This window comes from Pogona vitticeps, chromosome 1, assembly GCF_051106095.1.
Source record: "Pogona vitticeps strain Pit_001003342236 chromosome 1, PviZW2.1, whole genome shotgun sequence".
Classification (NCBI taxonomy): Eukaryota; Metazoa; Chordata; class Lepidosauria; order Squamata; family Agamidae; genus Pogona; species Pogona vitticeps.
In genome coordinates this window covers 215,538,564-215,554,626 of record NC_135783.1, presented here as the reverse complement: position 1 = coordinate 215,554,626, position 16,063 = coordinate 215,538,564, and the positions used below count along the sequence as shown (strand labels likewise).

Below are 16,063 nucleotides of genomic sequence, written 5' to 3'. Positions count from 1 at the left end.
GCACCCCAACAGTCTTCCCTGAAGTGACCTGGCAGCATGTTCCTCGATTACAGTTGTTCCTTCTTCCATATTTCTGTCTTCACTGGATTAGTAATATATATTTTGAAGGAACAGCAGCTACCATCTCCAAAGAGAGAAGAGATTTTGCCCACATCTCCCTCTGCCAGTCCGTTCACTGCCAGTCCGTGCATCGGTGAAAGTTGTATCACAGAAAATGTAAGCAACACTGAAGGATGTGGACTGCCAAACCTCCTTTCAGGTTTCCTTGAGGAAAGCTAGTCTAGCCTACCCCTCACTACACAATTAGTCACTCATGTCTCCTTATTCCTGAACTTGGGGGGCGGGGGAAGGCCTATGAGAGGAGCGGCACATTTGATTCCCACTTTTCCATATAGAAAAATTGTGCTAGAAGAATAATTTAAAAGTTTTATAGCACTGAGTATAAAAAGACCTTTAATACTGTGAAACCAAGCTACATACAGGAGAAAGGTACTTGAAATCAATTTTTAATAAAATATAAATACTAAGAAAAATAGTCTTTAGCTGTCTACACTTCTTATACAGACACCATCTTGTGTACAAATAGCTCATGGAAGTAATCAGCACCAGAAAACTTGAAACTGAACAACATGCTGAGAATACAAGGCTGGGGCTTTAGTGGAACAAAGTTACTACACATTTAACTTTGCTTTCTAAAAAATGCTGAGGTTCAGAAGCAGAGGTACAACTGGGCACAATCAGTTTTCAATTTAGTTTTGTCGTGCCAAGCTGTACCACTTTCACGATATCCGTTGGTTGGCTGGTGTTCATCCACCTGTCACTGTTTGAGCTCACACAAGTCATTCTAGTAATTCCACCAAAAATCTCCACACGTCTTCCCATCTTCGCAACCGTACTTGCCCATTACTTTTCCAGTTCCCGTGAGCCAACAAGGTAAAGCAAACAGGAACTGACCCATATTATGGACAGAGTGCACAACAGAAGACTATCATTAACGTATCAAATTAGCTGCCAACTATTTCTGAGGTTCTCTATGAGAATTCCCTGCCATTTTATTCACCTGCCGTGAAAACTCGTAAATGTCTGAGGAGGATCCTATAATGTCTATGTGAGTTGAATATGGTACAATCAGAACTTTTGGAAACAAGACACCAACAACCTCACAAGCCCGCTCGTGTTCTCTTTTCTCAATTCTCGTTAACCCTTTCTGAGACAATCTTTCTTTGCGTAACGAGCCATGCAGTTCTGCGAATAAATTTTCCATTGTGTTTTTGGCATCTTCTACCGGGCTTGGACCTTTCTTGGTGCTGTCCCTATAAAGATATATGGTGGTAACGTCACCATCTGTTGATGCAGAACTATTCACACGATATTTTTCTAGAGCCCTCTGATATAGCTTATTTTTGAATGTTTTCATGTAGTGATATATGTCTGTATCAACGACAACTGTTAGGATCTCCTCGCTTGTATCCGAAATAAAGTTTTCTCTCGGCTCTGATGAAAATCCACTCCTTCCTGGCCTCACGTTTGGCCTGGGACTTGGTACCCTTTCTTTTTTCCTGTCATTTTGTTCCGAAACTGAGTGTTTGGCTTTTAACACAAGCTTATTCTGGAGGGTACAGACAGCTGAAAATGGCCCCTGAACATGCATGTGCCCACCAGGAAGAAATGGGCCAAAGCTCAAATCTGGAAGGTTCTTCTTCAGTTCTTCCACCAGGTCTTCCAAGTTGTGTTTTTCCCCAAGAATAGACAAATTGAGGATGCATGTTACACAGCTAAAAACCTAAAGGTGCAAAGGATACAAGGTTCAATTTAAAACCAGATTCCACTTAAAGCTGGGCAGGGGGAATAGAGTCCCTGCACCAGGCTCTTTTAGAATTCATCTACTGAAAACAAGTTCTGTAAAAACAAGACACAAATTAACACTGTCTTCGTAGTGTGACGTAGTGGACAGAGTGATGTACTAGGACTGTGGGAAGAGGGCTCGAATCCCCACTTGGCCACGGAAAATCACTGCGGGAGTGAAACCAGCATAGCCACTCCTTAAATTTCTCACTATACCTTGTAAACTCTATTAATACTGCTATCACTTGGTTCCAACTTGACATCACAGAACACACAAAGGAAACAAAGTTCATTTTAAAAAAATATTCCACTTAAAGCTGGGGGGAGTAGAGCCCCCCTCCCAGCAGGCTCTTTTTGCTGCCCCCGGATTCACCTCCTGAAAACAAATTCTGCAATAACAATAAACAAATAGATTGTGGAATTGGGGGGGGGGAGGAGTGCAGGACCCTCAAACCCCCCCCCTTCCTGTGGAAACTGAGAGTTAACTTTCCTTCACATTTTTCAATTTTTTTACATTTTATTTATTTATTTAGTCTTTTGCCACACTAGAATGGCCCCCGTTGACCCAAACAATGGCTCGCACACCTTCCAAAATGTCCCACTCTTGCTTAAAGGCGCATGTGAATGTCATGCCTTTTCACTACAACCATCTTGTCATACTCTCTATAGATTCTTCCCTCAGACTGAGAGACATACAGAGGATGAAGGGGGTCCAATCCAGAAGAGCTGAGGCGACCATTCTACTGCTCTCCTTTAAGAGAACGTAAATCATTTCTGTAGGCCCAATCCGGACTTATTTATACCCAGAGCAGATCTATCAAAACTAATGGGATTAACTTTAATGGCTCTACCGTAAGCATGAGGAAGTCTGGATACAAGCCTTCAAGTCTATGCAGCCTGATCATCCCGTAGGAACTAAAAATGGGAAGGAAAAACATGTGGTCCCTCCCACCAGCATCACGCCTTGTGTCCTGGTCCCCACAACTGCAGTTGTTGACCTTCCTATGTGGACAGGGGAGAGCTGAAAGAGGCTTCTGCTCTCATTCAGTTCTAAAGTCCACAGTCTTAGAACATAAGAAGAGCCCTGCTGGATCAAGCCAAGGGCCTGTCCAGCTTTCTGTATCTCACACTGGCCCCACCAGATGCCTCTGGGAGCACATGAGACAACGAGATACCTATCTCCTGATATCCCTCCCCTACATCTGGCACTTTGAGGTACCTTCCTTTTAAGCCTGGAGATTAAACATCCCCATCATGGCTTGTAACTTCTACTTCTGTTTATGTTCAAGCAAAGCAAGTAAAAGCTCTCTTCATATCTTCTGCTTCAACACAGGAAGGCCAGAGAGAGAGAGAACGGGGTAGAGATGTTGGGTTTGGGGCTTGCATACATGCCCTTCCCTGTCTCCCTTTTAGCCTTCAGGAGAGCAGACTTTGTGTAGGTTGTAGTAGATAATCATGGTTACCTATATGCAATTTGCTGGGTGCTAGAAAGATCCTGGTAAACAGAATATAGTATGTTTTTATGGGGCGGAGGAAGAAGTATTGTATACATATTTTCAACTGCAGGACACCATTTTAGAATTCCTTTCCCCCCTCTAGGACAAGGAAGTTTCCCTTTTTGGTTGTTCTGGGTTTTTCGGGCTCTTTGGCCGTGTTCTGAAGGTTGTTCTTCCTGACGTTTCGCCAGTCTCTGTGGCTGGCATCTTCAGAGGACAGCACAGGTTGCTGTCCTCTGAAGATGCCGGCCACAGAGACTGGTGAAACGTTAGGAAGAACAACCTTCAGAACACGGCCAAAGAGCCCGAAAAACCCAGAACAACCATTAGATCCCGGCCGTGAAAGCCTTCGCGAATATGTTAAGTTTCCCCTTTCCTCTGAGACCTCACTTATCCCAAACTTATGGTATCTCCTGGTATGCAAAACAGATTTTTTTTTTAAAAAAAAAAAGTTGCCTTCTTGACCAAAAGAGCTACTTCGTTAAAACATATCCCTAAACAGCCAGCGGTCCAGACCGAAGGCACTGCAGGTAGAGCAAGTCACCCAAGGAAACCCCAAGCTGTTCTTACTTACACTCTGTCCATAGGGTGACACTTTCAAGGGATAGCCCTTATACAGTCTCTTGTCCTCTAGGCTGTGTTCACCTTTCTGAAGGACGTTCTCTGCAACTGAGGAGAGATTCAAATTTTCTTCTGGTTTTTGAGGGGGTGGAGGGAAATCAGAAGTTAAGGGTACTTTGCTGTCAATTCAAAGGCTGGAATATCTTGCCAGTATTTTGCCCCTCCCTGTTTTCTTTTTTCCCCCTCTTGATAGGCTTCCTTTGGGATTCCTCCCAATGTTCAATATTACCTCTTGATATTTTATGCATCACACCGAATCATTCAGAGGAGATAGACAGGAGCCTGTCTCACTACAAGATTAATTGGCAGCAATTCTACTCCCCCAAGGCTTGGCTGCACAATTCTCATCTGCTCGGCAGTATGTATATTTTATTCTTCTGCAAGTATTTTAAAACACCCACACAAATACGCTCTCTAAAACCTGTTCGCATTTATATGTCTAGTGAATGGCAGGGAGAAAAAAAAATAGAAACTGTGAGAGATTTCAAACCAGACTCCACCTCCTATGCCAGTATGTCTAGCATGCAGGCATCTACAGAACATGAATTTTCTTTTCTGGTTAAGGTTCCAAATGTCTACTTCTTTCTTTTGATATTACCTCGTTTATCTTCAAATGTTACGTATGCCACTCCTTTGGTTGCTGTCGGATAGGCAACGTCCTCCACATCGCCACCTTTGTTCTTTGCTTTTTGAAAATGAATCATTAGTATGTCAGCCATTATATCATCATTGAGAAGGCCATCTGGAATGCCACAGACCACAATTGTTCTTTCTGATTTGGCAGCTTGTGCAGTAGCCTGTGAAGAAACACATGGGACATGGAAAGCACAAGTTAAGCTGGTTGATTACTGTCCCTGCCCGTTTCCAACCGTTAAGGGACATCCTGCTTTATGGGGATGCATGCTCCATCCAGCTTGATCTCAGACCACAGGAAGACTTTTCACAATTGCTTTGCGTTCTCCTGGAAAAGAAATGAATCCTGTTTCACTGGTAAACCAAGCAAATGTTTGATCTGGGATCACTTTGACAGAACAGCTTTTATATTGTTAGAACATTTTAACAATATACCATTTAATCTAGAAATATACACAACAGAGCAAAAAAATGTAAAATATATTATTTTTTAATGTCCATTTCCAGGCATAATTTAAACTGCGGATTGTGACTAATAGTATTCTAAATCAGTGATCCCCAACCTTTTTGACACTGCAGACCAGTTGGAAAGGCGGAGAAAAACCCCACACACTCACACGTATGTGCGAAATGGTGGTGCTCACTTGCACAGGCACATGGGCACTCACGCGTTTGCGCGAAGGGGCACTCGTGTGCATGCACAAAGGGGTGGGGCACTCGCATGGTACATGCGGATACGCATAGGGGCCGGGGTGCTCGCAGGATGCACTCGCGCGCATGCGTGAAGGGGCTGTGGGGGGAGTGCATGTGGGGGGAGTGCATGCAGCGGGGCAGAAGACCTGTCTCCACGGACTGGCACCGGGCCGTGGGATGGGGGTTGGGGACCCATGCGCTAAATGATTTGGGTCCAAGCTACTTGAAAGCCCTCACCTCTCTTTATGAGCCTGCCCAGGTTTTCAAAATCATCAGAGGAAGCCTTTCTCTCAGTCCCATCACCCTCACAGGTGCATTTGTTGAGGAAACCAGAGGGAGGGCCTTCTCTGTTGCTACTCCCAAGCTGTGGAACTCCCTCCCACGGGAGGCCAGGCTGGCCCCCTCTTAGATGCCTTTTCTCAGACATGCAAAGATCGTTCTCTTCAGGCAGGCTTTCTAAATAACTGGCTGCCTGAGAGTGGGACTGCAGGGCTTTTTCTTCCCCACCCTCTTCCAGTTTTTATTTTGTTTGTTTCAATACTATAAGCATTGGGTCCTCTTGAGAAAAGTGGGGTATAAACATTTTACATAAATAACATTTAGATATGCCTAATCTACTGTTTAAAGATTCAATAACCAACTATAATTATACACACAGCAGCATAAGACTCAATGTACAGAACCTTTAAATTAGAGAGGAAACAAAAAAAACTATCATGTTTTCTTTTATATCTATTTATCGGGTATATTTATATACCTGATTTCTTTCCAAGGAGCTCAGTACCTGCACACATGGCTCTCTTCTCCCAATATTATTTACAGAATAATCCTGTGAGGTAGGTTAGGCCTAGAGTTATTGGCCAAAATCCTGTTGCTTAGCATAGTAAATCACACTAAAATGGACCCACTGAATCAATCAGGATTTAGTGAGTCAACTCCTCCATAAGTTCCATTAATTCAAATGGGCCTACTCTAGTTGTGACTTCTTTTAGCGTAACAAGTCACAGTTAGAGTAGGCCCATTTAAATCAATGGAATTTATGGAGGAGCTGACTCATTAAATTCCTACTGATTTCATAAATCTAAGCTAGTGTGATTTACTATACTAAGCAACAGGATTTTGCTACAGAACAGCCTATGATTGCCATCCAAGTTTCACAGATAACAGAGGATCCAGACCTGTGCCTCACTACTCCTAGGGTTACCACCCTACATTGTACAGTGGTGCCCTGCATAGCGACGTTAATCCGTTCTAGGATTAACGTCGCTATCGGGATTCTTTGCTATCCGGGCAGGGAAAACCCACAGGAAAAACTCACCGGTAAGCGAAGAATCCTGGATCTGGCCGCCATTTTCTCTGCCCGGTAAGCGAGGGCAGGGTGCGAAAATGGTGCGGGCAGCCATTTTCTGCACCCAGCGGCCATTTTGGAACCGCTGATCAGCTGTTCCAAAAATGGCCGCCGGGTGCAGAAATGATCGCAATGCGATGTTTAGCCTATCTAAACATCGCAATGCGATCACATTAGCGACCGCAAAAAACGGGTCGCTATGCGGATTCGTCGTTAAATGGTGCGCTCGTTAAGCGAGGCACCGCTGTATTAATATACTATAACACACTGAATCTGAAGTATGTTTTTCAACATATTATACTACATCAAAACAAAATCCTCTAGAGTGAGCCATTAAATCAAAAGCTTATTATGCACATGGTACGGAAGACTCCACTCGCTTTACCTCCTGTTGGCATAGCACTATTTGCAAATTTATGACACTATAGCACTTCATTATTAAAAAGAAGTGCTATGCTTATTTTAGTATGGAAAAGGTAGAATTGCTTTAAAAACTGTTTATATGCCCATATTTCTGTTTGCTGCAATACAATTGCTCCTTTTGCTGATTTGGAATAGTTCCTTGTTTAATCATAATAAAAAAAACCCAGCACAACACAAAACAAAAATAATAAAAACTAGTCTGAGAACAGTTAGTTTAAAAAGATTTCAAGGAACTTGGGAGATTCACAACCTACTAACTCAGAGTTGGGGAAGTGTGCTCTGCAGATACTACAACATCCATCATCCCTTATTAATGCTATATAGGGCTGATGGGAAGTACAAAGTATTCTGGAGACCAAATATTCCCAACCCCAGTGTTAACTAACGCTGACTCCCACTTTCCAAAGTACAGATTCCGTGGCAATTCAAATTGCAAGATTTCACTCTTGCTCCACTTTGTATATAGATTCTTCGCAGGACTGCCTTTCTGCTTAATTCCCTTTGAGGGAGGAAAAATCCCACCCCCTTCTTTGATCTCTTCAACTCCAGTGGAGTAGCCAACACAATGGCTTTTTTTTCCTGTAGCTGTGAAATACAATTGTCTCTCATGCTGCTGCTGATCCAACAGAATGAGAGACAACTGTATAGTTCTCTACTGCCGAATGAAATCCTGGACTACGTACTTCCTTCAAAAGCCTGGTTGGGAGAGGGGACAGCTCAAAGTCTCCACTCCAGGACAAAGGCAGTTCCACAGTCAGACTCTAGGCAACGCCGCCAACAAGATGCCACCCCATGTCACTGCTAAATATTGTGGTGTAGTGATTAAACTGCTGGGTTGAACTGAGAATTGGGAGATCCAGGTCCTCACAGAGCCATAATCCTCACTGGATGAAACTGGGACAGTTGTTCTTTCAGCCGGACCTAACTGACAGGGTTGTTGTGAAAATTAAGTGAGGAAAAGCCATGTGGAAAAGCAAGATTCGACTTTAACTAATAACTTCTGACAGCAGGAGAGCAACCCACTTCATGGGCTGGTTTAAAGGACAGTGATAAATTCCTTCACTCCCAGTGAGAAGAAGATGGAGCCGCCAGTTTGTACAAAGGTGACCAAGCAAAGAGCTTTGGACGTAATTTGGTATGTCAGTACCTGAGGCATTTATGGGAAGAACTTGTCAATAATTGCTGACGTCTTGCAACCAACATCACTTTTGCACCACATTTCTGTATATGCTACTTAATGTCTGGCCCTGGGATTTCCACTTGAAAAAGGAGACCGGCCAGTGCAGTATTACTAAAGCCTGCAAGCCTTGAAAGGGGAAGCTTTTTTAAAAATCTGACAAGGAATCAGAATTATGCCAACTATGGCCATCTCACAGGACTGAGGAAACAGACTCAAAGAGACAGCTCAGCTGCCTTATCCACAAACTGTTAATCTAAGATGACACAAGTCCCATTTTTAACAGGCTTCTCGCTTGAAGTGCTGGAAGCACTCGCTTATGTAATGATCACTGCCTTTAGTATACAGTTTCCATTTTGCTTCAAATGATGCAGAATGGTCTGAGCATCCTTCATTACGTTCTGATTTGATGTTCACAGCCTAAAAGTATCCTCCTGGGAAGAATAACTTTTTCACAGGTGGCATTCCTCTTAAATATCAACTGCTGATAAAGGAACCCTGAAGCAGAACCCTGCTCCACTTCTGGGATTTCCAGAAACATCTGGTGAGTTTTAGATGCTGACTGCTAGAACAAACAGATCCTCCATCTGATTTGCAAGGGTATCCTTTTGTTTGAAAGGCCTGAGTGCAAAACTCCTTGAGTGCCTGCAGCCTCCCTCCAGAGAGGCTCTAACTTCTCTACATCACTGCTCCTGTCATTTTTCTTATCCTCTGAAGAGCGGAAACCACTGGATAGCTTCCCAATGTGAGGAGATGGGAAACGGTGGTGGCCTTCGTAACTTGTTTGGTTTCCAACTCCCTGCCCAGCAGGTGAAGGGTTAAGGGAGCTGAGGTTCATAAATATCTGTAGGACCAAAATGGTGTGCTGCTTCCTAAAGGATTCAACAGATTCGGGGAGAAAGGGGTAGGAAGATTGCTAGAAAAACATTTTTGAGGCCATGTAACTTAAGCACTGCATGTCTTTGCTGACTCTAGCCTAGATGGAAAGAAATGCTTCACTTACCGTATCCTGGAATCATCAAAGGTCCCATATGGTAGCTCTTGGCCTCGTGAAGACATGTATCTGCAGTCTGCAGCTATCTGATGAGATACCAGTTTGTGATCCCTATGCATGCAGAATGTGGCTGTCCTGCTACATGGCCCAAAACTGTAAAAGCTCCGCTCTATCTAGGTTGAAAGTGAAAATGTACCAATGCGGTAGACAAGGCATATGCTTGATTTAGTTATTTTCCATGTGCACTGAACTGGCAGCATGAGAAGCTTGTTCAACCCATATATTACCTTTTATCATTTATGTCTCACTTGTTTTTCCATGAAAAAGAACACCTTTAGACAAGAATTCCTTGCAATAAATACCTCCACAAGTTCATCTTGCCTAATATACAGCAGTTTCTCTAAAACCTTGGAAACTATCACTCCTTTAAAATTCGACACATCCCCACTTATTCACCCCTCCCCCATAAAACACACACGCCCCTCTTTATGTGGCAAACTAACGTGTATAAGCTGGATGGATGGTTGCGTGAGTTAGGTTATCTGACTGCGGAGCCAGAGGTTGGGTGTTCGATTCCCCACCGTGCCTCCAGGGAGAAGGGCCAGCCTGTGTAGCCTTGGGCAAGCTGCCCAGTCCTAGGAAGCCCCCCAGAAGAACGGAGTGAAAAACTACTTTTGGTTATTCACTACCTAGAAAACCACGAAAAAAATTCACCGTAACTCATAACTGAATTGACGGCTCGCAATTATTACTGATGCGTATAAGACTGCATAGACACATCGGCAAGACACGTGGTGTTGGTCTGGTTTGTTCTGAATAACCATCGCCAAGAGCAACCATGCTTTGGTAGCTATGGAGAATGGGGAAAAGGAAAGGAAAAAAAACACGATACTACCGTAATCTGTGTAAACTTTTCTTTGGCATCCTTCTTAAACTACACGTTTGCCTACTGGGACCCTTCCCATCTTGCAAAACCTGCTCTCTTAGCAATCGGATGTTAAAGATAACAAGGACACATCACTTGCCATAACTGCGCAGTCCTCGCTCCGCGAAGCTTTGCCCGGGAGACGGGAAGAGTCAATATTTGCTTTCGTTTCTCCGACGTGCTTTCCTTGAAAGCGGAAAAGCAGCCGGGCGCATTGCATGCTGGGAAGTGTAGTCCCCTCCCGGGCAGAGCGATGAGGGCCGGAGGTGCTGCGGAAGGAACCTCCGACTACAAGCCCCAAGTCGCTGCTTCCCTTGGGCAGGGGAGATCTTTGGAGAAGTCGCTCCCACTTGTAGCTGCCGAAGCGTTGGTTCGCGTACTTTAAGAGGAATGGGGAAGGTGTGATTTGTATCTTCTCATCCACCCATCTCTCGTTTTTTTATTTACAAAGGGGCGTTGTGCCCCTCGAAAGTTTTCATCCGTTCACAAATCCACTTCATTAAATGCCTGAAATGTTAACAATAAAAGTGTTGTGGAGTCTTTGACATATAACCCATCAATTTCAATGTGAGCTCCAGCCAGCCATTTCTTCAGGATCATAAAGAATTCTCTCTATACTGTATATAATTTTTAAAAAAAAATCTAGAGAATTTGCTTTTGTTACAGAGCAGATCGTTGCTTCTCTGAAAACTGCTAAAATGTTATACTAGTTATGCTTGCTTTTCTTTGTTTTAAGAACTGGGGTGTGATATCCAATCCACTGCTTCATCAGCTGTAACGTTAAAGCCACTGGCATATGCATTTTGTGCGAATCATTGCCCCCCTTTGGCAATGCCTAAGTGGCCACCCTATCTCTGAAAGGTCTACAGTATTTAGCACAGTGAAAGACTCTTTTCACCAATGCTGATGTAAAATTCCTCTGCGCATGGAAGAAGACCAGCCATCTTGTCCTTCACTTCATGCACCAACGTCTTAGGTCAGACCTGACAGTTAATACAATTAAACATTGACTCTTCTGCTACATGTATCTATCTGTGCTGGGTATATGTGCACTGTATGTAGTAGATTATGGTGTTCTACACTAATTGCTGTCTTTCTTCTCCCAATACCCCAGCACCACCATATTGTTTGTTATACTGGTAACTAATTTGTTTGAAGAACTAGGGTGTGGTACTGTTGAGACAGAAAACATTGGACTTAAAAACCTATTATTTATTATGAGCACCCTGAGTCACAAGGAAAAAGAAGTGTTACCGGTACGTTCTAAAATCTCGGTATATAATCAAACTCAACATGCAAGGTCTGAAGCTGGAATCACAATCATACACTTTTATATCAACGTCCATTTATATTTGGAACCTGTTTTCCATGATTGTATTAAGATTGATCATTTCTTGTCTAATGACAATTTCAGTCATGTTTTCTCCTGTCCTGCTTAACATGTTGTGAGGGTCCGTGTTGTGGCTCCCCCTTTTCTTCAAATAAATTCACAGACTTCTTTGGCTTAAATACTGGGGTTATATTTATTTGATTATTCAACAAGCAACCAGTGTCCACAAACATATTTTATTTATTTAGTTATTTATTTAATTTATATGCCGCCCACACTACCCAAAGGTCTCTATTATCTCCCTCTAAGAATGTGTTAAGAAGGGGTCTCCAATCTTAAAGGGGTTTGTCTCCGGGGTGTTCCAGGGACCTAGCCAGTCCAGAGAAAGGTCAAGAGTTTAATAATTGTCCATTCTCCCCTTCCAATAGGGGTACTGTCTCCTCGTTGCTGTCATCCGTCCAGATCAGGTCTTGGGAGGGCGAGTTCTCCGGCCATAGTCTCCCAAAGATCCCTTCCATTGCTGCTCCATCATCAGCCTTTCCATTCTCTCTCTACTCTTCCCTTTGCTTCTTCCTCCACTCCTTAGTTTCACGCTCACCCCAATAAGGGGGGCTTAGGTGTATTCTCACTCCTTCTCCAGGCATCTGCCTCTTCCCTCGGGACCCTCAGCTTTTCCACCTTTCCAGTCCATGTGTCCTCTAGCCATATCCACTCCCAACCCGGAGGCAAGCTATCCTCCTCCTTTTTTATATCTCCCAGCCCCGCCTCTACTTCCACCCAGGGCTGTCGTTCTCTTCCCACCAAAAGATCCCCACCTCCAACAGACGTTCCCCTCAGTTTCTCCTCCACGTTCCCTGAGTTTTGCTCAGGTGGTCTAATCTTCCTGGGACGGGGAATGGGTGGTGTTTGCACCTACCTGTCGGCAGAGAGCAGGAGGGATGGCACTCCTGTGGGAGGGGCTTTGCTCTCACCGACAGCCTGACATATATCCCATGAAGACGTAACAGCAGCCAGTGTCCAATCAACAATGGAAGCAACAGCTAGATCTCAAATACCATGCCTGTATTTTCTACTTGAATGAAGAGCCCTTTCACTCACATAAAGGTAAAACGGATGGGAACATATACTGCCTGGTGAAGTCAATCAAAGGCCTCCCGACATCTTAGTGATTGGGAGTTTCCAAGGGAGGTTTTGGCTTTTACAAGGGCTTCAGCTGATAATCACCATCTTTTTGGCATGCCTTCTTCAGTTATAGCAATTGGCATCCAGTCCTCTTTCCTCCATATTTTTAACATTTCTAATTCCAAAAATGCCAGAGCCAACTTTAGTGATTTGCAGAGATGTGCAAATCAACCCAAAGGCAATTAGCAGCTTTCTGAACCATCCTGTAGCTGACCACAAACACAAATATTCTTGTTCCACCTCATTTGGACGTTTTCTCCAAAGCTGTTGCACATCCCCCATTTCTTAGTAAATCAGCACAAGATTGTTATTACTAACCTTAGTTGGATCAGAACTGTAGTATTTGTGAGATACAGTATTTCTACTAGAAAAGAATCAGACATACTAATTGGCATAACTTATTTATTTTTATTACAAGGCAGATTCTGTAAAGCTCTTGGCAGTAAGTTAGCAATGAATTTCATCTTCTGCCTATCAAATAACATCACTTGTGTTATCATTCTCAAAATATGCTATTTTGGTTCCTTTTCGAACATATCTGACACTTTCAACTTCCCCACCACCACTGCTTGGTTTCTGGAAGTGGATGGCAATCATATCTTGCACATTCTCATCATCTTCCTCTTTTGTCTGGATCCCTTTTAACAGGACGGTTTTCCTGGAAATGCCTGAAAATATCTGATGTAAAGAAAAACTCATCAAATGTCATATCCCACAGGTTTGTTTGTTTTTTTTGGATTATGTTTAGGAACATTTAAATCGTTAGTGCAGAAATGCAGACATTAAAGATTATTTATTATTCCTGCTTGAAAGAGGATTATAAATCTGTAATGTAAGAGGCTAAATGGGAGAATAAACTTAAATGAACACTTCTTTGAGATAGAGCTTTTTAAAGATAACCAGCAGTGCTACATAGGTGGGATGGAGTGGGTTGATATTTTCAGGGATCACTGAAGGTGGGGATTGCAGTGGAACTGATGAAAATTCCTTCTCGCCTGGGAAGAAAACCTCCATTAGTACCAAAGGTTTTCCCTCCCTTGGCCCTAAGAGCCAAATTTTTGATATAAACTCTTTAGTGTTCTGTTTCCAACCACCCACTCCAAAGTCATCCTATCAATCCTTCTATAAAAGGCACAGATAAAGCAGCTACCGGAAAGAAAATTCAGACAGCTGATCTGGAGTATCATGACCTAGAACAAAACTAGATCCAAAGTCACAGGAGTGGTTTTTGGCTGTATGAAATCTGTTGTCATTATACGTGCCTGATGCTGAGAATAACAAACCTACTCTTTTCCTCTAGAACAGTAGTTCCAAACCTTGGGTCACCAGATGTTGCTGGACTTCAGCTCCCAGAAAATCCTGGCTAGCACAGCTAGCAGTGAATGTTTCTGGGAGTTTTAATCTGAGAACACATGGGGACCCAAGGTTGGGAACCATTGCTCTAGAACCTCTCCTAGCCCTTAAGCCATACATGCTACTGGAAACACATCCTCTTTGTGATAATGTGAAAAGCATTATTCTCGGGAAAGTACAGGGAAGAACAGGTTGGCCTTTAAATAAGGCCATGACCTATCACTATTGTTTGGAAATTAAATCTCATGTAATTTAGTGGGATTTATGTCCAAGTAAACACTGGGCTCATAACATGACAGCTGTGCATAGTTGCAGGTCTCAGTTACTGTGTCAATCATGCTACGTATTATTATTTACTTACCTGAAACTTTTCTATATGGCTCTGTTTGATAGGGGAAACTGTTATTGGGAAAATCCAGTCACCTGCATGGAAAGGGTATGCCCCATATTTCACAATATCATTAGCAGCTAGAATCAAAAGTTTAAAAAAATAGTTCCAATAAGCAGTTTATTCAAAGAACTATAATAGGAAAAAGAGGCGACTTTAAACAAAATTAAATTCTAAACTAAACTTAGAATTAATTTTTCAATCAGTTCTGATTTTCTAAATTTCTAAAATAAGTAATGTCTATGTACTTCTCCTTTCAACAATGCTGGGATTAGGGGCAACAGACCCCTGCGTAAATCAAAATCTGTGTATAATTCTTATTCCCCCAAAAACGTAGCTACAAGGCATAAACAGTTAACACACACATAACACCCATTTCAGCCTCCTGGCACCATGCCAAGAGAGGGGGCCAGCCACACTGTCAACAGGGCCCTACGTAAGGCAGAAACCCACCTTTCTCAAGCCACTTCTTGGAGAAGAATAGCAGCAATGTATTTATTGAATATTTATTTATTGAAAAAAATGTATAACCAAGACTGTGCTGCTCAGATCCATTCAATTCAAAGAAGTGTATTTACTTTAGTAGTACAGATAATCATTTAAACAGAACCGAGAGTTACAGCTGAAAGATTTTTATTCCTAGTCAAGGGCTATTCGAATATTTCATCCACATGCAATGTATCTGAAATCGACTGGATGTTAGTGTGCAAAAAGTGCAGTCAAAAGGTGGATCCCTTAAGGCCAACTTGCAGGAATATTTCAGGAATTACCTATTGGCTGGGTAAACGTAACAAGAGCCATGCATGACCGCTGGTCATAAGTTACGTTCTGCACCTCTCCTCCCAGTTTCGTTTTGTAGAAGTACAGTTCCAACTTATCTCTCATCCATTCGTCAGGTAAATTAAGATCTGGGATGTCAGAAACTTGAACCTTCTGTTGAGGGATCTTAACATGGAGCTGGAAAACAATGCAGACCAATTCCATATTTACACATGTGAAATAAATCCAAGAAACTGAGCTCGGCTAATCCAAAGGTCTAAAGTGTCTAAACGTGATATAGTCATAGCTTAAAATTCGATGGACTACAATACATGGGGACAAGTTATTCTTAGCGGTTCCACACACCCATATACAAGATGAATGCCACCTTAGCATATTTTAAAAGCTTTCATTATTAATCCGTTACCTCAAATGTTACTCCTGTGTCCAGAGGAACAGGCAGGGCTTGCAGAATTATATCTTCATTTTCAAGACTCACAGTGTGAGAACGTCTCCTAATCACTTCTTGTGCAACTGAAAGATAATGTGCAAATAAGCTTCCATGACAGTGAACTTACAAAGGGCAGGGTCTAACATTAAAATGAGTGTTATGCCTGTGTCTGTGAAAGCTCACAATTTGTGAGCCACAAGTATAACACTCATTTTAATGTTAGACCCTGCCTTTAGTAAGTTCACTGTCATCATGTGGTTAGTAAAAAAATTGTGAGTTAGGCACTCACGCAACTTCACAGCAGCAACTTTAGGGGTACAAGTAGACTTTCAACAATAACCCCCTAACTTCCAGAAAGTGGTGCTAGTCTTGTATGGTTTCCTATCACTTGCGCAATTAATAATCTGGCACCATCAAGTCAGTTCTAAATCATAACAACCCTTTT

At 42.7% G+C, this 16,063-nt stretch overlaps 2 protein-coding genes across 16 annotated transcripts in view; both read right to left on the bottom strand.

Moving 5' to 3' along the window:
• Nucleotides 1–425: 425 nt before the first annotated feature.
• Nucleotides 426–10,390, bottom strand: RBM43 (RNA binding motif protein 43). 9 transcript variants are annotated; one of them, XM_020808904.3, is made up of 4 exons: nt 10,256–10,390; nt 4,561–4,759; nt 3,916–4,010; nt 426–1,783 (listed from the first exon to the last, which is right to left on the bottom strand). In XM_020808904.3, exons 1-4 carry the CDS (start codon nt 10,373–10,375, stop codon nt 1,016–1,018), a joined length of 1,182 nt encoding a protein of 393 aa, XP_020664563.3. In that variant the 5' UTR covers nt 10,376–10,390; the 3' UTR covers nt 426–1,015. The 9 variants fall into 9 exon arrangements, with proteins under 9 accessions (XP_020664563.3, XP_078232821.1, XP_078232833.1 ...); XM_078376695.1 differs by having other exon boundaries at nt 3,916–4,034; nt 4,561–4,923; nt 10,256–10,336; XM_078376707.1 differs by having other exon boundaries at nt 4,561–4,923; nt 10,256–10,336.
• Nucleotides 10,391–13,055: 2,665 nt separating this feature from the next.
• Nucleotides 13,056–16,063, bottom strand: part of NMI (N-myc and STAT interactor) — a 30,242-nt gene continuing 27,234 nt past the window's right edge. For all 7 annotated transcript variants that reach the window (XM_078376682.1, XM_072983393.2, XM_072983398.2 and 4 more), the window contains 4 exons: nt 15,595–15,701; nt 15,179–15,365; nt 14,382–14,488; nt 13,056–13,345 (listed from right to left, as the gene is read on the bottom strand). In XM_078376682.1, the coding sequence (XP_078232808.1) occupies nt 13,142–13,345; nt 14,382–14,488; nt 15,179–15,365; nt 15,595–15,701 (605 nt within the window). In that variant the 3' untranslated portion in view covers nt 13,056–13,141. The remainder of the gene's footprint in view (nt 13,346–14,381; nt 14,489–15,178; nt 15,366–15,594; nt 15,702–16,063) is intronic.